This window comes from Triticum aestivum, chromosome 2D, assembly GCF_018294505.1.
Source record: "Triticum aestivum cultivar Chinese Spring chromosome 2D, IWGSC CS RefSeq v2.1, whole genome shotgun sequence".
Classification (NCBI taxonomy): Eukaryota; Viridiplantae; Streptophyta; class Magnoliopsida; order Poales; family Poaceae; genus Triticum; species Triticum aestivum.
In genome coordinates, this window is record NC_057799.1 from 558,997,481 (window position 1) to 559,021,415 (window position 23,935).

At 44.9% G+C, this 23,935-nt stretch overlaps 1 protein-coding gene and 1 pseudogene across 1 annotated transcript; both read right to left on the reverse strand.

Annotated features, from left to right (window-relative positions):
• Positions 1-566: 566 nt before the first annotated feature.
• LOC123054485 (uncharacterized) lies at positions 567-9,736 on the reverse strand (annotated as a pseudogene).
• Positions 9,737-17,801: 8,065 nt separating this feature from the next.
• Positions 17,802-20,151, reverse strand: LOC123054489 (uncharacterized). The gene is made up of 3 exons (XM_044478268.1): positions 19,313-20,151; positions 18,707-18,936; positions 17,802-18,609 (listed from the first exon to the last, which is right to left on the reverse strand). Exons 1-3 carry the CDS (start codon positions 19,836-19,838, stop codon positions 17,944-17,946), a joined length of 1,422 nt encoding a protein of 473 aa, XP_044334203.1. The 5' UTR covers positions 19,839-20,151; the 3' UTR covers positions 17,802-17,943.
• Between the last annotated feature and the right edge of the window lie 3,784 nt (positions 20,152-23,935).

A 23,935-nucleotide genomic window follows, 5' to 3' on the forward strand; every position in this document is an offset into this window, starting at 1 on the left:
CACCACCATGGTTAAAAAATTCAATGAAGTTTCAGTGAAATATTTTACGGGTTGAGGCATTATACGAAGTCTGCTAGAGATGCTCTTAGATGTGCAATACTTATGACACATCTAGATGTGCTCACCCAACAAGGGGCGAGAGATCCCATTGCCACCGGCCCGACCAGGCTTCGCCTAGCCTCGCCTAGCCCCTTGACGGAGGCGAGGGAGAAGGAGGAAAGGAGAGGGAAGAGGCCCGGCGGCGGCAGCTAGGGTTACCTCCCTGTCGCTTGCGCTATTGCTGGCCTAGCATGGCGGGTCTCAGTAGTACTAGATCATACCACAGGTAAAAAGAGGTACTAGATCATACCAACAAGTTACTGATGTGTAAAATACGCTTTCATTGAGCAGAAGTGCTGGGGGTGCTAGCAATTAGGCAGAGGACGATCTTGTTCCAATGGACGGGCAGCAATAGCTCAATGCCAAGACGAAGTTTACTGTCCAGAGATCAAGTACTTCAGATGTGTGAGCGCACAAAAGGAAGCAACGTATACTTATTTTTTCCAAACAAAAACAATAAATAAGTGTAGCCTGAAACATTATGGTATACTGAATCCAGCAAACTTTGCAGTTACAAAGGCCTTTTACGGAACTGATGTTGCTTAACATAAAAATAGAATGATTATCAGGGTTCAGAGATTCACTAATCATCGATGACATGCTCGGTAAAATTGAAACTGCTGGCGCAACTATTGCTATTTTAAAATTGAAACTGTATATATACTTGTAACGGCACGGGAATAAACCTGTTCTTCTAAATGAGGAAAGGCTTCACCGTAGCCGAAACCAATTCTCGCCCTATGATATCCTCACAAGGATTCTGATTGAGAGTCATCGTTCTTCTTTGGTCTAATCCGAGTGATCTCGGGGTCAGCAGTGTGCTGCTTGCACCCTCGAGGGCCATAGTGCTCCGAGCTCTTACGCACCACCTTCCGGCACAGAGCACAATGATGAACCTGGCATCCCTCGCAGAAGACATGGTTGTTGTTTCCCAGCTGCTCACATCAGAGACAGAGTCTTCATTTACCAGAACCAAGTGAAAAATAAACTACAGCTATATTCAGATCACAGTAAAAAGGATCACCGATCCATATGGTATTCGGAAGAGACCAAAACTTCACCTTGTAAGTTATCAGGTGGCAATTCGGGCATGGATGCGGTTTGTATCCTCCCACTTTCAGTTTTTTCTGTAGCTCTTTGATAGCATCAACCAAATCCACCTTCGCTGTCCGCTTCTCATAATCGATTCTGCATTGTTCACTTTCAAAGGGAGCATAGGTTCAGATTTGGTATCCAGAGAATAGCTACCGGACAGCATATTTGATAGATCACATTTTTATCAGAAGAATGTACCTTGTATGAGCAGGAGTTAGTGGCTTGCCACAGCCATAGCAGAACAACTTACCACAGTTCTTACAAAGCATGTGGTTGCAGCCTGACACACGTGTGATGCCGGTACCACAATGCGGACATGGAACACAAGAACGAAGTATTTCCTTGATACTAGATATTTCATCCACCAATTTACTAGGTCCAGTATCGCCTTTGTTTAAGTGGCGTACCTTTTCACGTTCCTGTAAAAAAAAATAGCACACTCAACACAGTGATCTCAATACTGTTCTCATTGAACGGAACACCACTATGACAAATGATGAATAGCCCTAACAGAAATGATGGAACTTCAAGCGTCCATTTTTCTAGAAATAACACCATATAAGTAAAATAATGTGTTCTGCTGAAAATAAAATTAGTTTATGAATAGTTACTGTATCCAGAATTCAGATATATTATATACAAGTAGTAGAGTTATATTTGTTCTAGAATGCGCAGAAGGCCTGGGCATCTTTGCATTAAGAAGAACGCCTTGATGAGGCAGCAAATAGAGTGATCGTGTAATTTATTTTGTTTGACTAAATTGCACTTTATGCCAGTATATTGTGTTGCTAGTTGCATGGACTAGATATGTTCAAATGTTGCACATAACACCAGTTGGGCTACAAAATTTTGCACTTTGGACCAGGTTCGCTCGGTACATAAATGGCATCAAAACCAGGTGTGGTCAAGAATAGATAATGAGCTGGTAGATACTTACTACAAAAAAGAGAAATTTAGTGCTTAGAGGGATTCTGAACCTGCAAGGAGAGAAGTTTTTCTTCTGGAGTAAGGCATCTCTCCCCTATGTGACGACGATCTCTGCAGCGGGTGCAGAAGCTGAAGAGGCACTTGGGGCACTGGGCGTTGTCCTCATCTTCCAGGCAAGCTGTCTGACATCTTGGACAGTAGGCTACATCAGCCATTGCGTCTAGAGTCCTTTCAAGTAACAATCTTTCCCACCGTTCAAAATCTGCCTCTCCTAGCAGCCTCTTCAGTAGATTAGGAGGAACAAACCCTCCGCATTTGTCATCAGGGCACACAATTTTCATGACTGATCCTTCCTTCACATGCATCTGTGAGTATGTCTCCATACAATTCCGGCAAAAATAATGACGGCATGGAAGTTTAATGAAGTCGATGCCTGGTAGTAATCAAAAGATACAGATTTAACTTTTAGATATTCCAGACTCAGCACATGATGGAACTTGGATTGTTCATGCTCATCTTGGCAAATATAGAAATTTTGTGAAGAAGCTCAATATTTATTTTGCAGGGAAGATAAGCTTCTTGTTGAATAAGTTATCTTTAGGTGTTTGAGCTGTACCTTGGTTCAGCAGAACATTCTAAATTACTTTGATTTACTCACAATATATACAGTTGGCAGGGGCACCATGCACCAAATTCGTTAGTTTCGTCTAGGTATGGGGCACAAAAAATGGTATTTCCTTTGTCAGGTTTAAGTTGTATACAAACTAACTGAAACAAGTTTGAAGTAATATTAAAATATTATTTATCTTTTAAAATGATTATTTGACTGCGGGTATGTGCGGATTTTATATGAAAACAGTATGGTATGCGAATAGATAATACCCTGCAATATCCAAATTCGAGTGTTATCTTTGAAATGTATGTGCATTGCAAAGTGTGTTAATTCTTATAATCAGGTATATAACCCGGGGCTAAATTTTCTGAAAAATATATTCAAATTTTGGATTGGATTTGTGCATTTGAAACCATGGTTCCCTAACTCCATGGAGCCCCAGTACGGTGTCAAATAGATACCGATAATATCATTAGCACTCTCCCTTACTGTTCAAGAACAGCAAATTTAAGTTAGGAGTATGAAAGAGCTGGAGTTGCAAAATAACAGACGGTAAGTCTTGCAAAAGTTAATCTAATACATAACATGGTACAACAACGAGTACTGGTGGGAGTACACAAGCATCGATGAAGCATCCGACTTACCTTTGTACTCACTGAAACAGATCACGCAAACATGAAAGCCCTGAAGAAAAGATTCTTGGCATTGCTCTTCATTGTAGTTGATCAACTGCTGAACAACATCCTCTACAGACAGAATCTCTCCAACAACGCGAACATCCACATGATCCATCGTACTTTCAGAATCCCGTATTACTATTCCATCATCAAAACCAAAATGAGAGAGCGTAGAGCTCTGCAGCCATTGCACCCACTCAAAAATAACTTCTTGTCCAGGTTGCTGCGCCCAGAGCGAGTCGAGCATGTCACAGAGGGAGGAAATCTTCACATTATCCAACCATTGTACTGCGAGAGTAAAGTATGGAGAATGATGGCTCGGGTAAGATGGAGGCATAAGGCATGTCAGTGATATTGGAGCCAAGTGCTCGACACTAAATTTGGTTGGGTAATCATCAACACCCGGGAGTTCCACGGACACACTGATACCATCTGGAATTTCGCAATATACATAGATCTGCAAAGAATTGAAAACAAAAGGAAAAGTGTAACACAATCTTTGTTGATTTTTTGGTAATTGCTGGGTCCTGGAGTCTGGAACCAATTAAAACAACAATAATTTCCTCAAGAAGATAATAAATATATAAAACAGATATACCTGGAAATACCGTGGTACAGAATTTTCACCAAGAATGTTTAAATTGTCTCCATAAATTGCCTCCAGTGCCAGCATCTATGCAATCATATACCAGAGAAAAATTACGACGGCGGAGATTTGAAATTTACTGTCGTGCACATTCATCTAGTTTGGAGAAAACCAATCTGCATTCAACATCTGTTTTTTGGCGCGTGTTTTGGCATATAACTTTCTTCAGTTTAAGTCTGGCAGAACAAAGTACTCCCTCTGTAAAGAAATGTAAGAGCGTTTAGATCACTTTTCTTTACAGAGGGAGTATGTAGTACTAACTTATATATATCCGCGGTTTTGTTTTACCAATTCCACCATTGTTTTTGCATTCTAAAGGTGAAGGGAACTTGGAAGTGCCACTCTAATTCTGCAACCATCTTTTCTAGACCATCGACACAGAGCTGTGTGCCGTATGCAGGCTTTCACTTCAAAAGCTTTTGTGTAGCTGGTCTTACGATATTTCGCGATCTTACTATTTGTGAGCCTGTTCCAGCTACTCCGAATCACAATCTACAGACCAGAGAACGGGTGTCCATGGACGCATTAGTTGCAACGGGTGTTCGTAATTTCCAGTTTGCGAGCTGCGAACGGCCGGGATCACGAGAGGGATTCGCGACGCAGTTCCGGAAAACTGGCCCGGGGGTTAATCCCTATAGCGAGGTAGCAGTGGGAGTACCTCGTCTTGCTGGAGCTGGTCGTTGGAGCGCAGCTGCTCGTCGGGCAGATCGGGCTCCTCCCCCTGCTGGCTGTCCCGGAGGCCGGAGCGCCATCTCGTGCAGCATCCCCACTGCCTCCGGCGACGGCGAGAGGGCGCCGCCTTCTCCGAGGGAGCCGCCGTGAGGACTCTCCATAAGCGGACCACGGGTGGCGGCCGGAGCGGCCTTGGTTGTTGCTATGGTGCGCGTACGGAGGGATTTGGTGTGTGCTCTCGCCCCGATTTGGTGTGTCTAGTAATGTACACGATTGAATACGAATCGCAACGGATACGAATTGCCTATGGAGTATGGAACCATGTGTATAGTCGGACGGATTCATCAAAACAGGAGTTCAACTAAAAGTATCACCGGTTTGAACATAATGAAAATTGGTAACATTTGAGCCAAAATTATACTGAAACGTTAGGGCATCTCCAACGCCAACCCGCAAACCTCTCGCAACCGTCCAGACTGTGCTGTTCGGACCGCGGAAGCCATCCAACACATTCATGTATCGGTCCGCTGGACGGTCCAAACACGATTTCTCCTGCAAACCGGAGACAAACATGAGGGAGATTTGCGGAAGTCCGGACACGCAAAATGTCGCTCTTCGCCCTCCCGGCCCACCCAAAAGGAAGGCGAAGCCCGTGCTTTTGTAGCATCCCACGCTATTTCTGCGCCAAAATTCCCCACTCTCTTCTTCCACACCTCGCCGCTCTCCGCCCAATTTCCACTCTTTTCTCCCACCCTCTCATTCCATCTGCCGCCAACATGTAACACCCTGGGAATCATGCAACAGTAACTCCCTGTGATTAAGCTAATCATGTTGCTAAACAGGGCTTGATCACATTTGAATCACCTTCCTTTCTAACTCCTAGTTCAAACTTCAAATATAATTAAAGTGAAAAATAAAAGTTTTCAAAAACTCAAACAAAAATGTTCAGTGGGTGCCAAATATTACACTGGTAATTATGATGGAGAGAACACATTTTTATAAAATGCCTAAATACTTTAAATGAAATAAAACAGAAAAGGAAATAAAACAAATAAAAGGAAAACAGAAAACAAAACAGAAAAAGAAAGCAAAGGGAAAAAGGCCCGCTCCCCCCCGCTGCCCCCCCCCCGGCCCAAACCCCCGAACCCCCCCCCCCCCCGGCCCAAACTGGGCCGCACCCCCGCGCCCCCGGCCCAGCCCACCTCCTCCCTCGCCCCTTCCCTGTTCCCCCGACCGGGTCGGAACAGGGGCGCGCTGCCGCCGCACCCCCTCGCCGGCGGTGAACCCCGCGAGAGGATAAGGGCGCCAGCGGCCCCCGCTCCCTCGGGCCTCTCTCCCACTCACCCCGCTCACTCCCTCGGCCCCCGCGCCTCCCTCTTCCCTCCCCCCGGATCCGCGCCGCTCTCCTCTTCCCCACGCCCGACGCGCTCGCCGCCGTTCACCGTCGTTCACACGGCCACCGTACCCACCTCGCCGCCCCAAGGTGTCTCCAAGGACCGCCGTCGCCCGCTGCATCGTCTGGTGCATCCCGTTGGAGACCGGAGCACCTACAACGAGCACACCGAGCTCGTCTTCCCCGCACGGCCGCCGTCGAACGCCGCCCCGTTTCGCCTCCGACGAGCCTCCCCGAGCACGCTGCCGTCCCCCTACAGCCGCGCGGTGAGCTCCTCTACCTCCTCCCCTTCTCCGCTAGCTCGCCCGCGCTCCGTAGCTGCCCCCCCCCCCACGTGCGCCCGAACGCCGCGCCGCGAGGCTCGCCGCCGGCGGGTCTCCGGTGACCAAATGGTCACGGGCTCAAGCCCACAGCGCTCCCCACCGCACGTAGAAGCTCCCCAGCCCCTCCGCTTGCTCGACCGCCTGCCGTAGCCCTGTTTCCGTCGGGCACCCGTGCGCGCCGCCGCCTCCGCCGCTCGCCGGCGCCGATTCCGGCCGAGTCCGGCGAAGCCCCGGCCACCCCTGGATGCGGCGCTGCGAGCTCTTTCGAATGGGCCTAGCCCCGTTCCTCCCCGAGCCCCGTAGCGCGATTCCGGCCAACTCCGGCGAGGGACCGCCGCGGTTTTGGTCGCCGGAGTTGCGCCGGCGCCGGCCGCCGACGTGGCTGGCCTGGCCCCACCCCCAGTGTCACTGCCAGTGGCCCCCACGGGCCCCAGTTGACTGGGTTGACCCAGTCAACTGCTGACTGGGCAGGCCCAGTCACTGACATGCGGGCCCCGCCGCAAAAATTAAAAAAAAGAAAAGAAAAAGAAAATGTTTTATAAATAAAAATAATTAGTTTAATTAATCTCTCACTGACAGGTGGGCCCAGTAGTTAATTAACTAAAAACTAATTAGTTAATCCTCTGTTAACCCACTGTCTATGACAGCTGGGCCCCCCTTGTCAGTTTGACCAGTCAACCCGGACTGTTGACCGCTGACGTCACTCATACGTCATGCTGACGTCATATCCCTTTTTCTGTTAATTAAATAATTCCAGAAATTCAAATAAACTTTGAAAATTCATATCTTTTAAACCGTAACTCGGATGAAAATGTTTTCTATATGAAAGTTGCTCAGAACGACGAGACGAATCCGAATACGCAGTCCGTTCATCCACCACACCTCCCTAACCTATCGAACTAGCAACTTTCCCCCTCCGGTCCGTCTGTCCGAAAACGCGAAACATCGGGAATACCTCCCGGATGTCCTCCCCCTTCACCGGTACCACCTACTGTCGCGTTAGGACACCCCTAGCACCGCTCATTGTCATGTCACGCATCGTCATGCTTATGTTTGCATTGTATTTACTGTTTCTTCCCCCTCTTCTCTCCGGTAGACTACGAGACCGACACTGCTGCTGCCCAGTTCGACTACGGAGTCGACGACCCCTCCTACTTGCCAGAGCAACCAGGCAAGCCCCCCCCCCCCTTGATCACCAGATATCGCCTACTCTCCTCTATACTGCTTGCATTAGAGTAGTGTAGCATGTTACTGCTTTTCGATATCCTATTCTGATGCATAGCCTATCCTTGCTACTACTGTTGATACCTTTACCTGCAATCCTACATGCTTAGTATAGGATGCTAGATTTCCATCAGTGGCCCTACATTCTTGTCCGTCTGCTGTGCTATACTATCGGGCCGTGATCACCTGGGCGGTGATCACGGGTATATACTTATATACTATATACATGACACATGTGATGACTAAAGTCGGGTCGGCTCGTAGGAGTACCCGCAAGTGGATCTTTGTGGCGGAGCGACAGGGCAGGTTGAGACCGCCTAGGTGAGAGGTGGGCCTGGTCCTGGTCGGCGTTCGCGGATACTTAACACGCTTAACGAGATCTTGGTATTTGATCTGAGTCTGGCCATTTGGTCTATACGCACTAACCATCTACGTGGGAGTAGTTATGGGTATCCCGACGTCGTGGTATCAGCCGAAGCTCTTTTGACGTCAGCGACTGAGTGGCGCGCGCCGTGTTGGACCGCTTTGACGTAACCGCCGTGATCGTGTGGGTTGCTAGGTCTGCTCGCGGCCGCGTTCGCAACGTGCAGGTGTGCATAGGGCGATGGGCCCAGACCCCTGCGCGCATAGGTTTAGACCGGCGTGCTGGCCTCTCTGTTGAGCCTAGGTGGGGCTGCGACGTGTTGATCTTACGAGGCCGGGCATGACCCAGAAAAGTGTGTCCGGCCAATTGGGATCGAGCGTGTTGGGTTATGTGGTGCACCCCTGCAGGGAAGTTTATCTATTCGAATAGCCGTGTCCCTCGGTAAAAGGACGACCCGGAGTTGTACCTTGAGCTTATGACAACTAGAACTGGATACTGAATAAAATACACCCTTCCAAGTGCCAGATACAACCCGGTGATCGCTCTCTAACAGGGCGACGAGGAGGGGATTGCCGGGTAGGATTATGCTATGCGATGCTACTTGGAGAACTTCAATCTACTCTCTTCTACATGCTGCAAGATGGAGATGTCCAGAAGCGTAGTCTTCGACAGGACTAGCTGTCCCCCTCTTATTCTGGCTTTCTGCAGTTCAGTCCACTGATATGCCCCTTTACACATATACCCATGCATATGTAGTGTAGCTCCTTGCTTGCGAGTACTTTGGATGAGTACTCACGGTTGCTTTTCTCCCTCTTTTCCCCTTTCTATACCGGATTGTCGCAACCAGATGCTGGAGTTCAGGAGCCAGACGCCACCGTCGACGACGACACCTACGACACTGGAGGTGCCTACTACTACGTGCAGGCCGCTGACGACGATCAGGAGTAGTTAGGAGGTCCCAGGCAGGAGGCCTTGCCTTTTCGATCGTTGCTACTTTTGTGCTAGCCTTCTTAAGGCAAACTTGTTTAACTTATGTCTGTACTCAGACATTGTTGCTTCCGCTGACTCGTCTATGATCGAGCACTTGTATTCGAGCCCTCGAGGCCCCTGGCTTGTATTATAATGCTTGTATGACTTATTTATGTTGTAGAGTTGTGTTGTGATATCTTCCCGTGAGTCCCTGATCGTGATCGTACACATTTGCGTGCATGATTAGTGTACGGTCAAATCGGGGGCGTCACACAACACATGGAACCATCGGAGAACCTGTCGAAGATGGAGCTGGCGGAGCTGCCGGAGGATCCGAGCATCACGCTCGCCCGGAAGATCAGCTCGGAGATGGCGTACGACGCGGACAGGGAGGTGTTCCCTATCATCCACGACAGAGACAAGGGAGGAGGAGGGGCTATGAGGACGGGCAAGTGGAAGACTCGAATCCCACCCAGTCCGGTAACTACCAGCAGCAGCTGTTCTACACCCAGACGGCCACGCAGCAGTCCTACAACCAGGCTGGCGATGGCACACAACAATAACAACATTGGGTCGCTGGAGAGCAGCATCCGGGGGGGGGGGGGGAGGAGGAGGACGGCGACGATGATGGATACAACCGGCGATCCTAAGAAGGGTAGAGGAGAAAGCTTCAACATGTGGAGGAGGAGTTGTTGTGCGATGCATGGTTGGCCACTAGCCTCGATCCTGTCCATGGCACTGAGCAAAAGGGCACAATCTTTTGAGGAACATTCACATATGGTTCCATGAGCTTGCTGGGATGGCCGGTCCAGCATGCAAAAATGTATAGACTACCGTACTGATGTTCTTTTGGATTCAAGCATGTAAAAACTAAGCATATTTGCCTCTTTTTTTATGTGATCGGGGATGCGATTCGGCGCGGGTGTGATCCAGCACATTGTGTGGGTCAGCATACATTTGAATTTGAATTTGCTGGCGGACATATATAGCTACGGTTGGATGGCGTCCTCCCGCGTCCGTGTCCGGACTGATTCCCCTGTCTGTAGACGGATGCATGAGGAAATTTGCGGGTCGCCGTTGGAGATGCCCTTATACACCAGACCTAAGATTTTTTTTCTCTCCCCGCGCGAACGCCGTTGTAGCCGTTCGATCAGCCGCACAAATCTTGAAGCGGGTTTCCTCGCCACGTCACGGGTTGTGATCCATTCGCCAGACGGATGATGGTCGTGAACCTTCTTTCTCCTACCGGACGAGGAGACAGATAGATCCCCTTCGTTCTCCATTTTTCTTGGCCCTCTCACTTGCTATCTTTTCCACTCCCGCGACCCTTCAGTTTGCTCTATCCCGACTGGACCCCGGGCAAGGGTGCTGTGGCGGTTAGCCTGCAGATCTCGGCAGCATGGTGCCGGCGTGGGGGCTCGTGAGAGGCGTGGTGTGGGGCCAGAGACTCGCGCGTGTTGTGCATGCAGGGGAGGGGTAGCTTTTGGTGAGCGTGTGGTCGAGAGGCGGATGATGGGGCTCGCCGTGGAGCTCGACGGAATGGCGCCGTCACTCGGGCTTGTGGTCGCGCCGTAGGCGCGATGCACGCGGTGTGCGGTGGCCAAGGTGAGCTAACTACCCCGAGTGATGACCCATGAGTATAGGTGATCAACCATAGTCCTTTCAATAAGTAAGAGTGTCGAATCCAACGAAAAGCAGAAGGAATTGATAGGTGGTTTTCAGCAAGGTATTCTCTACAAGTGTTGTAAGATAGCTTTGATAAATAGTTTGATCGCAAGTTATTTGGTAACAAGTAACAAAAATAGTAAGGTGCGGCAAGCGGCCCAATCCTTAATAATGCTAAGGACAAGATGATGATACTTCTTATAGTGATTAAAACGCTCTTGAGGACACCCAGAAATATCGTCAATTTATTTTCACCATGATTCATCGACTTCATGTTCATTGCCTTGATAAGTGTTATGTGGGTCGACTGGAACAAACACCTACTTATGATTACAAGAGAAGTAATTAAAATAAATGTAACAATAGCATTATACATATAGATCCAAAACAGTCCCTCGCGGAACAATTCATAAACCGAGGTATAGGCTTCTATCACTCCTGCAACCCATCATCTACAAAGTAATTTCATGCTGCCTTCCCTAGGCCCAAAGATGATGAAGTGTCATGTAGTCGACATTCACATAAAACCATTAGAGAAAGAACAACACAACATAATATCAGAACATTGAACGGTGATCAACTTCATATGATTACTAATAACAAGACTTCTCTCATATTCTCAAGAACAAATAGAAATACTCACAACTCATCTTATTAAACATGATCAGTGGGTTTGAATATATGATTAACAATCTGAACATACTAATATTCAACCAAGTAATTAAACTAACTAGCGTCAACTACAATATGTAATCAAGACTACTAGCACCCTCAGATGCCAACCTAAAGTTTGATACAAAGATTGAACACAAGAGATGAACTATGGTTGTGAGATGAGATGGTGCTGGTGAAGATACTGATGAAGATGATGATTCCCACGATGATGAGAATGTTGGTGATGATGAAGGCTTCAATTTTCCCCTCCCGGAGGGAATTATCCCCGGTGGAATCGCTCGCTCAAGAGCAAAAGTGCTCCTTCCCTGGTTCCGCCTTGGGGTGGTAGTGGAGAGTCCCGAAACTCTTTTCTTATTGTTTTCTAGGTCAAATAGGAATTTATGGCCAAAGGACATGGGGGGAGACACGGGGGCCCCACATGGACAAGTGGCGCGGCCAGGGGGTGGCCACGCCATCTGCCCATGTGGCTAGCTCGTGGGCCCCTCTGGCATATTTTTATTCCAAAATTCTTCATATACTCCAAAATAATTCTCTAAAAATCCACACTCCATTTTGAGCTCTGGAGAATTGCTATCTTTGCTATTTCTTTTTTAGGCCATAATCCCATCTGCCGGTAATCTCCCTCCTTTGATGTATCTTACATTTTAGGAGAGAAAAGGCATTATAATTGCATCATATTGTGTATATAGCACTGAAATAAGATAAATAAAAGCAGCTAATTATGATGCAAAATGGACATATCATGAAGGTGCACGACGACCAATGTTTCTTCTTCATTGCCTACGTGAACGTGTTCCTCATGTGGTAGAGCTCCAACCACTAGGCGATTGGCGCAATTGCTTCTGTCATCGACTCTGCTCCTAGGGTGCGGTGGACCTTGAGATGAGTGTGGCACCGCTCAAGCCCTCATTTCGTTGCTGGTTACATGATGTTTTGGAGGTCCTCTTGGTGCCGAATGAGTTCTACATCTTGCTGTTACATGCTCCCGTCAATAGTCGGGCCGTTGTGCCCTACTCCTGCTGACGGTGTAACGGCCCAAGGGTGCCTCACTATGTCAGTTGCTGGCCTGTTGGGCCGGCGCGAGGACACCTAGGTTGGTTTCCACCTTGGGCCACTACGGGTGGCCCTCGGTGTTCTATAAGAGGACTCCGAAAGCCTTGTCGTCCAAGTCTGGGAAGACGGATCCATGGAGGACTCCCCTCCATCGACGTGTCTGACTAGGTTGTGTAACCCTAGGGGCCCCGGTGTGTTATATAAGCCGGCGGGGCCTGGTATAGCCGATAGGTCATCTAGAATCCCTTGGTTGATACTTGTACTTTCTACACTCTATCGCTGTATACATACAACAGAAGTAGGCTTTTACCTGCACCGAGAGGGCCTGAACCTGGGTAAACTCGCCTTCTTGTTTCCCCTCCGATCTAATCACCTCTCCGGCCAAGCCCTCATTTAATTACTAGTTACACGATGTTTTGGAGATCCTCGTGCTACCGAATGAGTTATACATAGTGTTGTTACATGCTCCTGCCAGTAGTCACGCTGTTGTGCCCTACTCCCACTGTCAATGCGCTTGTCCTATCCGGCAGATCTGAAGCTTCTCGTGCAACCCCGTGAGCTCACGATGCGTCCTCGACCCGCAGCTGGAGGATCTCGAGTTGCATGCATTGTTGCTCCAGCCCCCATACAGGGGGGGCATTGAACTCGTCCTTGTATCTACCAAAACGGATGGCAAACATCGTCATATCATGCATTATATTTTTTCCATCTATGGATGTATGTATGACACTCTCATTGTTTTTGGTTTCTGACAAGCACTCTTCCCTCATTCCATTTTCCCGAGGGGGTGGTGAATTGCATTGTGAAGCTCACGCATCCAAGGTTAATCATATTTTTGGTGCACAATTATTCTGCAAGTGGTGCTTCTGTTGAAGATCTTTTCGGCCAAGCCTGAATAATAAATTTTGTTGCAGAAGGTGCATAACTGAATATTCTCGACCTTTTTACAGTTTTCGCAAATGTTTTATGCAGCTGATCGAGCCATCGAAGAAGTAGATGGCAATTTGCTATCTAGGCACCCACATCAGAACGGTGGTCCATTACATATAATGGAATCTTTATGATGTATAGAACAGGAAAAATATTTTTCCGAGTTAGCTAATTTATCATCATCATGGCAAATTTACTGTTTGGATATTTTGGCAACTCTAATCTTAGCATGTCAACATTTTTTTGTCCAACTAAGTGTTTTCATGGCAAACTTCCTTTGTAAGTTTTACCATGGGAACTTCATTGCAATCACAATGGACAATACACATTAGGTCATGATAAATCCATTAGTCTTACCATGGAAAATTCATTAAAATCATTATGACAATTTTTCAAAAATGTTTTACCATGTAACCTTATTATAATCAGTAAAGACTTACATTGCATCATGGTAATCCACTAGTCTTAGCATGGCGAATTTATTTAATAAGTTTACCATGGAATCTTCATTATAATCACAATGGCACATAAGTACATTACATCATGATGAATCCAATACCCTTAGCATGGCACATTTAGGATAATCAACATGAAAATTTTCATTAAAGTGTTACCATGACAACTTCATTATAATCACAATGACAAATTCGACATTCCATTATGGTGAATCCAATAGTCTTAGCATGGCGAACTCATTATAATCATCATATGTCAAATTTTCAGATAAATTTCACGCTGGCAACTTCATTATAATCAAAATGGCAAATACTTATATTACATCATGGTGAATCCGCAAGTATTAACATGTCATATTCATTATAATCACCATGACATTTATTTTTTCAAATAATTTTCATCATGGCAATTGGCAAGTCATAAGGTTGCCGTGATTGTCATTGGAATAAACTTTTTTCACATTTTTCCATGAACTAGTGGTCATGTGTTTTTGAATATTTCCATTATTTTGTGTACTTTTTGCCATGTTGTTTATATATACTTGCCATTGGGGTATATGGGAATTTACAAAAAAAAATCTATAATCATGGCAAATTTTAGAAAACAACAGTTTTTTAAAGTTGCCATGTGACTCCTTTTATAAATTTTATACATTTTCCATGTGACCAATATAATTTGTTTCGGCATTTTTAATGCTAAATATATCATTTTTTAATTTGCCATGTCAATGTACTACTCCCTTCAATCCAAATTAGTTGACGCACACTTAGTACAATCGGAGGGAGTATGTTCTTCCGAAATTTGCCATCAATTAGGGAACAAATATTATAAAATTGCCATGACATAAATATTTCTACGCTTGCCATGTATTAGAGATTATTTTTCATAGCCATGGATAATTTAGAGATCGTTTTTCATGTCAATGCACTATGTACTATGTTCAAAGATTTTTTTTTTATATTTTCCATGTCAATGTAATATGCTCTTTTTGAATTTGTCATCAATTAGAGGTTTTTTTTCTCAATTTTCCATGACATAGATTTTTCTACTTTTGCCATGAATTACAGATTGTTTAATTTCATAGACCATGGCAAATTGTTGTGAATTAAAGACTGTTTGCCATGTCAATGTACTATGTTCTCTAAATTTGCCATGCATTTGAGACCTCTAAAATTTCCATGATAAGCAATCTCTAATTCATAGATTTTTTTTCTACATTTGCCATGAATTAGAGATTGTTTAATTTAATAGACCATGGCAAATTGCTATGAATTAGGCATCGTTTGCCATATCAATGTACTATTATGATCTCTATTTTTTCATAGGAGTTTTTAATTTGCCATGTCAATGTACTATGTTCTTTTCGAATTTTCCATAGAGAACAAAAATTCTAAATTTTGCATGACATAATGTTTTTGACATATGCCATGAATTAGAGATTTTTTTATTTCATAGACCATGGAAAATTGTATTGCTAGACCATGGCAAATTTATTTCCAAATAGATGGAAAAAATTATTTCCGTAGCCATGGCAACTTTAGTTAATCCTGGATCATTGCAAGTTTATTTTCAGTCCCATGCAAAAATTATATTTAGAGCAACGGCAATTTAGTTTCTTCATGGACCATGCCAAATTTTATTTCCTAGACCATGAAAAATTCATTTTCAAAGACATGACATTTTTATTTTCATAGCCATGACACATTTACTTTTAGAATCATGACAATTTTAGTTTTTCCTGGACCCGTGAAAATTTTATTTTCAGAACCAGGACAATTATTTTTCACATGATCTTTGCATATGTTTGCAATGTTTTATCTTCACCGCGGCAAGTTTTGGTACATTACATGGCACTTTTATTATTTTCTACCATGTCAAAATTATTGTCAGTGCAGGTGATTTATATGTTATGACAAAAAATATAGAGCATGCCATTTTTAATATAAGATCATGGAAAAATTATTGTATGTATTTTATTATTATTTAATAGGCAAATTTTCCATGACTTCAAAATTTAGATGTCATGGAAAATTAAATTTTAGAGCTATGGTGAATTATTTTCCTGGACATTGGCAAGTTTTCATCTATACACATCAAAATGTATACAATATATATTATTTAGAATTGTTGGCTATGCGTAGTTTTATTATAAAAAAGGATGGCAAATTTGTATATTTTAGTTAATTAAGTCGGATGCAATTATTTTCGCTTTTTTGTCCATTTTGTGTGTGGTACTAAAGTTGGGCCCTTGTTTGGGCCCAATTTTCCTTATCATGTGTTGTTTTTAATAGCTTCAAAGGTTCTGACACTCCCCCCCCCCCCCCCCCCCCCCCCGTTGTTGGGTTAAACCTCTCTTGGATAGGATTGAAGAGGTTTGGAGGGGATTGAGGGGGAAGTTGACTTGTAGGGGATTTAATCCTCTGCAATCCGCTCCAATCCCCTTCCAACCAAACACCTACGAAACGATTCTTTGACGCTGGATTCCCTCCCCAGGAACGTCAGCCGGGTATGCGGTCCAAATTATTTTCCCTAGGTTAGCACGCAGATCACAACGAGAAAGTTGAATATTCGACGTTTTGAACATGTGGCTCTGCAAAATTGCCACCATCAAGATGGGCTTCTTAAAATTACCATCCAACTCGTGAACACATTGATTACCATGACATCTTCCTCTCTTTGATTGATTTCATTTTCCTTTTTGCATTTACAGACACCGGAAAGGACCGAACTGGCCCTATGGCTAGTACACGTGTATGTTCCATCAGATCAATAGTGTTTTTCTAGAAAAGATATCAAAGGGAATCTTATAACTACTAGATGTGCCTTACTTATTGCACATCTAAGTGACTCAATCAAACTAGAATGGGAAGACAAAAGACAAAAGAAAATGCCTGCACGAATCTCTGTGTAAAATTAATGATATAGGACTTAGATGTGCAATACTTAGGGCACATCTAGATGTGCTTTAGCAAAACTGTAACTTATATTTTTTTCAAGGAAACCCGTGGGCAATACAATGGAAGACAACAAAGATAAAAACAACCAGCAAAAATTAAAATTACGTCAAAATCCATATTGTGCGTCCTATTCCTTTGATTGTACGCCACGCCAGAGCCTGAAAATGCACTAAACCAACTATAAGAATAACACCCTCTCATAAGCTGGTAAAAATAATGGTAGCAATGTAGATACAGGTAAGAATGCAAAAACAAAAATAAAGATTGCATACCAGCAAAGTAAATCATGTTAAGGTGGCTCCACCCTAAATCCATCTAGTAACCACAACTCCCAAACCCTTAGTGGTCGCCTCCTACCACCCCGTCCTCGTTGGAGCAACAATGGCAACTGCGACGCTTTGGCGCCATTCCCTTCTTTAGAGGTGTTACTGCTAGAGAACATATCTCGTCATCCTTGCTATGTCATGAGATGGTTGTTGTTGTTGTTGTTCGTCAATCGTCATTTTGATCGCTTCAGGGCTTTCTTTTTCCATCCATCAAACTATAGTTTTGGTCTTGTATGACTTTGCTCTTTGCTGACGTGATTCTTCATGTGTGCGGCTTGATGTTGGTCGTGTGCATTCTAGTCATACAGGGTGTGTGTGCTCATTGTGTTTGATGAACCATTAGTGGATTGAGGTCCTTTCTTTTGTGGGACGCTCAAAGAGAATAGGGTGGCTTTCGAGGGCTCTTGCACCTCTTCAAGGGAGATTAGCACTTTTCCAAAAGTGTGAAATTTGGGATACATCCTCATCTTCAATTTGTGGTTAATATGTTGTACACATCCTTTACTATGTTTGTTTGCTAGATTGTTGCTCTATCATCAGAAGAGTATGATGATGTGCACGTACACGAATAGCTGGATGTCTTACAAAGCTGATTGATACATAAATTTACTCCTAAAACTTGGCTTAACAGGCCTCTTTTTATATGAATCTCCGATCACTTGTCCACACCGCTGACCAATTCAGAAGAAGTAACCTAAGAGTTACCGTGGATACACAAATAGTTGGATGATAGCATAAGTTATTGTCGATACAAAATAGTTGGATTACATCGACCTGTTGTCCATACACAACATACATAGCTAATTGCTACAGAAATACGAAGGAGAGAGCCAAGTTTTGGTTGCCGTTGGCCTCTCGCTTCATATATACTCCTCCTAGTCATAATGTCACTTGGTGTCTGTCGATGAGTACCCAGCCCCGTGATGTGATATAATCCTTTTCCGTGACCATACGGGACCAAGCAACAGTCATCTCCACCTCAACACCGCTAAGCTTACATGTCGTCACACGAGCGTTCGAATATTCGGGTGCGAAGCATACCTGAGTTTCTGAATCGATATCACCAGATGCAGAGTAAGTCTGCAAGACAACTTTGAGGCTGCCTTGAATTTCTACAGAAACAACCTGCCTTGAGATGAGAAGGTAACCAGCCGAAGCCATAGGCATTGCTCCACAACGAGAATCAAGTAGCACCACTTCCCCAGGCTGGGCATCAGGTCTGCCAGTGACTTGACCATCAATGATCTCTGGTGCGAAGCAAACAACTCTACCTCCATATATGGAAGGCCATGGCCCCCCTTTGAGACGGACACCCAAGATAGTGGCCTGGACTGTTTGCTGAATTACCTCCAAACTTACCTCTGCCGTACAAAAGCAGTTCTTAAAGCTAATTGTACCCTTTCCTGCGTGGTAATTTTTCATACCAGTGAGCAAAGCTCTATCTTGAGACATTGTGTTGCCTCTTAGTTTCAGTTGGATTTCAAAGATAACACTGTCTTCAAACACAATTGCACTAGACGGGCCAGTCAAGCGCAAGTAAGGATGCTGCAAGCACCCATTACCATTAGCCACTAATCAACGAGAGAGCCAAGGTAATGCATATACCCCAAAAGTAAATGAAGAGCAAAGGTAGTGCACGTACGTCCTTCTCGACTCTCTGGCACTCGCTCCGATGACGAGCAAACAGAAGGTTGTGATTGTGATCCACGGTGTCTCGGACAGCAACCACACCGTACACCGGCAATGGCCATTCCAATCCACCTTTTATTTCCGTGAGTTTGATGGAGAGGATCTGCAGGGTGGGCGGGAATCCAGTACCGTATGAATTGGTACCAGGTAGCAAGTGTGTGAACTGCGTGGAGCTCAATGTCGCTGCATTTCATCCAATAGAAATTAATTAAGTTGTGTTAGGGATCTTTCAAACATGAACAATTACTAGATATAAACTAACTATTAAATCCCCAGCTTCAGATTTTCTACTCCTGGTATACTACACCCAGGTGAACAATAAATCGAAAAAAACAATATAAAACGACATCCAATTTTTTTGTTGAAATTTGGCGATATCAAACATGATAAACTGTTTTAGCTTGTAGATGAAATTTCGCAACAACCTAAAACATTTGATCATGTTTGATGTCGGAAAGTTTCAGATTTTTTGGATATCGTTTCAAATTGTTTTTTAAATTTATTATTGAAGTGTAACAAAAACGAGTGAGAAAAGCATGCAGGATATTTGGTTACTCACTCATGTCTCCGAAGCAACCATGGTGAGCCCATTCCTTGTCCCGGGCCTCAGCGTACTGCGCGAAATAATTCTCATCATGGGCGATCTCCTCGGCCTCCATGGCTAATTGCTCGGCCGATTTGCCTCTGTCCATCTCATCGACATTGCCATAACCTATGCTGTTGAGAACTGGATCTGCAGCTAAAAGTAACAGCTTGTCTGAATCGAACGTGGTAGCACGGCACTCATCAACATCTACATCGTAGCCGAAGTCACTTTCGGTGATGGTGGGAGAGAGATCCGCAGCTTCGCCGTCGGATTTGGTCGGCTCGATCATGTGCTGCTTCTCCTCGTCGGCCATCTCATCGGACTCCATGGCTGATTGGTCGGCTGATTTGCCTCCGGTCATCGCGTCGACATTACCATAGCCTGTGTTGTTGATGGGAACGGGAGTTGCAGCTTCAAGTAACGGCTTGGTATCGCGATCGTCACTTTTGGTGATGGTGGTGGGAGTGGGATCTGCAGCCGTCCATCTCCTCCTTGACATCTACCCTCGGCTGGATGTATGCGTCTGGCCGGCGGGATCTTGTTTTCTGGTTCGATTTCCGGCGGGCTAATATATTACTACTGCTCGGAGTCGGAGATGGATTTGCATCTGGACCTCTGGAAACGAACGTCTTGAGATTACCATGCCTGGCGGGGCTGCTTACAAAAATCGGAGAGGATTTCCTTCTGATCCGTGCTTCCTACTTCCCGGATTGGATTTTAGGAAGCAAATCTTTTACAGGAGATCGAAGTATGAAAAAAAAAATCTTGAACGCTTACGAGTCCCATTGGAATCGAAGCCCTTAATCCCTAAAACTGATAGTACCTTATAACTGATCCCGGTCAACCTTACCCTGATCACCCTGAACCTGTACTGGGCGCAGAGCTCGCCGTCACTGCCGGCGGAGAAGGGGGATGCAGTCATGCAGGTGCACGACGTGTTGACCTGACATCCCAAGCACAAGATGTGGTTGTTGTTTCCCATCTGCTCATATCAGATACTTGCGACGGAAAATTGATGATTAAATCCATATTATATCTGAAAGCAACAACAACATTACCTTAGAATATGATGGACGGCATTTTCGGCATGGATGTTTTCTTTTTTTTGAAAACGGCATGGATGTTTTCTGGAGCTGACGGATAGACTAGGTCTTTTAGTTCAATCTGTACCGCGTTCACTCTAATGAAACCAAGTTTTTTTTTTTTTTGGAAAATAACACAAATTTGTTAGTTAGAAATAACGGTTACATCGTCTATAAGGAGAGATACAATATCGTCCATAGGCTCCTCAAATCAATCCCTTTGTCGCCGAAAATTTCGCTAACCTAGCAAGTTCATGGGTCTTATTCACTTCCCTATTACAATGTTCAAAACTAGTGAAAGAATAATTACAGGCCAGAAAATAGCAATAATAGAAACTGCCACCGCCGCTCCCGCGGACCTTCATCCATTCTTCATTGTATCAAGTTCACTCCAATGAAATCAAGTGCTCTTACTTAGAGCATCTACAACCGAACCACTTAAATTTTCCTATACGTCTGGGCCAAACGTTCGCATGTCTGATGCGTTCGCCATGTCGGACTGAAGGGAGGGGGCCATCCAAAATCCTTTCGAGTCATCCCCGACCTGTCCTTTTCCATTCCTCTCTTCCGCCTCACCCGCACAGCCGCCAACTTAGCTCCACTGCTACCTTAGCTCTGTCGTCGTCTCCAGCCCATATCACCGTCACCGGAGGCCCCAATCCACAACGCAGCCGTTCGTGCCGCCACAAGACGCCACGCCGGTACGTCCAACTCATTTGGACATACACCTCGCCCTCTATGTGTTTGATGAAATGTACGAGCAGTTTTTCTTTTTTTGCTCATTTGTACGTAAATGATGGATTCGCCGGATGATGGGTATGGGAAGGACATTGGCGAATTCATATACAAAGAATTCATTGACTTGTCAGATTCGGACGACAAAGATGCTGAAATGATGATGATAATAATGAGCATCCAGGGAGAATTGGAGAAGCAAGAGGAGCATGTTCTTAACTTCAAGGGTTCGATAAAGAGCAGGAGAGTTATTCTCCGTGATAGGATCTCTGTCGCATGACTTCTCTACAAGGACTACTACACATCGTACCCAACATACCATGAAGGTTTTTTTGACGTCGCTTTCGGGTGAGTGAAACTTTGTTCTTGCACGTAGTGAATATCGTGGAAGAGGCTGATGACTATTTCAAGCTGAGGAAGGATTATCGAACAACTTTCCTTCTGTCCTTTGCAGAAATGCACGGTTGCTCTCGGGATGCTTGCTTATGGCAAAGTCGCGGATGGCATTGATGCTGAAATCCGGATGGGAGCGACCACATGCCTACAGACTATGGTGAAATTTGCATACAATATGGTGAAGGTGTTCGGACCAGAGTACGTGAGAGAACAAACTATGGAGGACACGGAAAATTTATTGGCAATTGGACCATCAAGATGTTTCTTGGATATGCTCGGTTTAGTTGATTGCATGCATTATCAATGAAAAAACTGGTCAAAAGGTTTGCGCAGTCAGTACCAAGATCACACCAAAGAGGTCATCATCATACTTAAAGCAGGGAACCCAAGGACTTGTGCATTTGATATGTTTTCTTTGGCATGATTGATTATCAAATGACATAAATATGTTCCAACGATCTCATTGTTCAAGAGACTTTGTGATGGGATGCTCATGCGTGAAACTACACCGTCAACGAGCACACCTATAAAATGGGATGCTACCTTGTCGATGGTATCTATCCTTGGTGGGAAGTTGTTTGTGAAGACTATATCCAATCCCCGAGGTAGAAAACAATGTCTCTTTGCACAAATGCAAGAAGGTGCTAGGAATGATGTGGAGAGGGCATTCAGAGTGCTCGAAGCTCGTTGGGGTATTGTTCGTGGAGATGCAATGATGTGAGAACTGGAGACACTTTGGCAGTTTATGACATGCTCTGTAATCTTGTGAAACATGATTGTGGAGGATGAGGGCGAAGGGGCAGCCCACACGCATGATTTTGAGAAGTCTCGAGTTCATGCCCGCCTCCCGGAATAAGACGCAAAGCATGTTGTGAACTTTCTAGATATGCATCGACAACTTCGAGATCAACGGGTGCTAATGCAACTACTCAATAATTTTGTGGAGTATATGTGGACCCATGCTAGAAATTAATGAATTTTATGTTTCAATTATGCACTTCGAATAAATTTTATGTTTGAACTATGTATTATTATATATGGATAATATTAATTTGTGTGTGGTATTCATTGTTTACGTGTAATGGTTAACGTCCATGTGTCTGCATGAATTTGAGATTTCAAAAGTGGGGGGGGGGGGGGGGGGGGGGGGGGTTGTCCGGAGGACATTCGAGGGGACGGGCCGGCGTTGTCCGACGCACCCACAGACTGACTTTTACGCGTGGGGGGTGGGGTGGGGGAGGGGGTTACTTGAATTCACGTTCACGGCGGCAGTTCCTGAAAAACATGTGATTGCAGGCATACACATGTATGATGGTGATACCACAAGGGAGGGGGGGGTCCATTCGAGTATAGATGCTCTTACCATTTGAGTAGTTGAATTCACGGCGAAAAACATGTGATCATAGTCATACACACGTATGATGGTGATACCACAATGCGGACGGGACTAAAAGAACGAAGGACTTACTTAATGCTAAATATTTCATTAACGATTCGTCTACCAATGTCGCCCTTGCTCCAATGGCGCACCTTTGACCGTTCCTGTATAAAAAACATCACATTGATAATTGTGATCAATTCCCATTGCATCAATCAACCAGACATATATTACAGGAAAATCATGTTATACAATAGCCTTAGGTACAAGAATTTGTTCCAAAACGAAAAAAGAAACATATGGAAAGTTTGAAAATGCATACATAAACCAGGTGGAGTAAAAAAATCATCTTCTCAACTAATCATAGTGTTACTACTTTAGAGCAACTCCAATAGCAGCCCTGTTTTTTAGCACGAAAACAGGGTGGAGTAAAAAAATTAGGCATGAAACGCATTTTTTTGGGTACGAGCAAGCGTCGTCTCCAACAGCAGCCCTATAAATAGGGCACCCAGATCAACAAAATCATTTTTTTAACTAACGTTTGAACTACTTCGACCATATTTCATATTTCAAACAAAGTTTGACCGAAGTTTAAATATGGAAAACATAGTTCAAATATGACACTGCCACTTCAAACTACCAACTTAAACTACGATCACTACACAGTCGATATCATCGGACCCATCACTCTCGCCGTCAGAATCGACATTGACCACACCGGAGGCTCCTGCATTCTTCTTCTTCTAGCCCTGTGATGACGAAGGCACTGCCTCGTCGTCGTTCTTGCGCTTTTCGGTGTCCTTTTTACAGTAGAACTCCATTTCGGCTTGCACATAAACCGAATGTGCCCTAGCAAACGCCGCCATGGCCTCCTCGCCGCTCTCTCGGATGTTGTCCCACTTGTCGACAACAATGCGAGGAGCCGGCTTGATCGGGCTCGACTCGATTGTCACCGAAGGCCTGACGAGCTCCGCATCGGCCCAAAACTAAATCTACTAGACATTG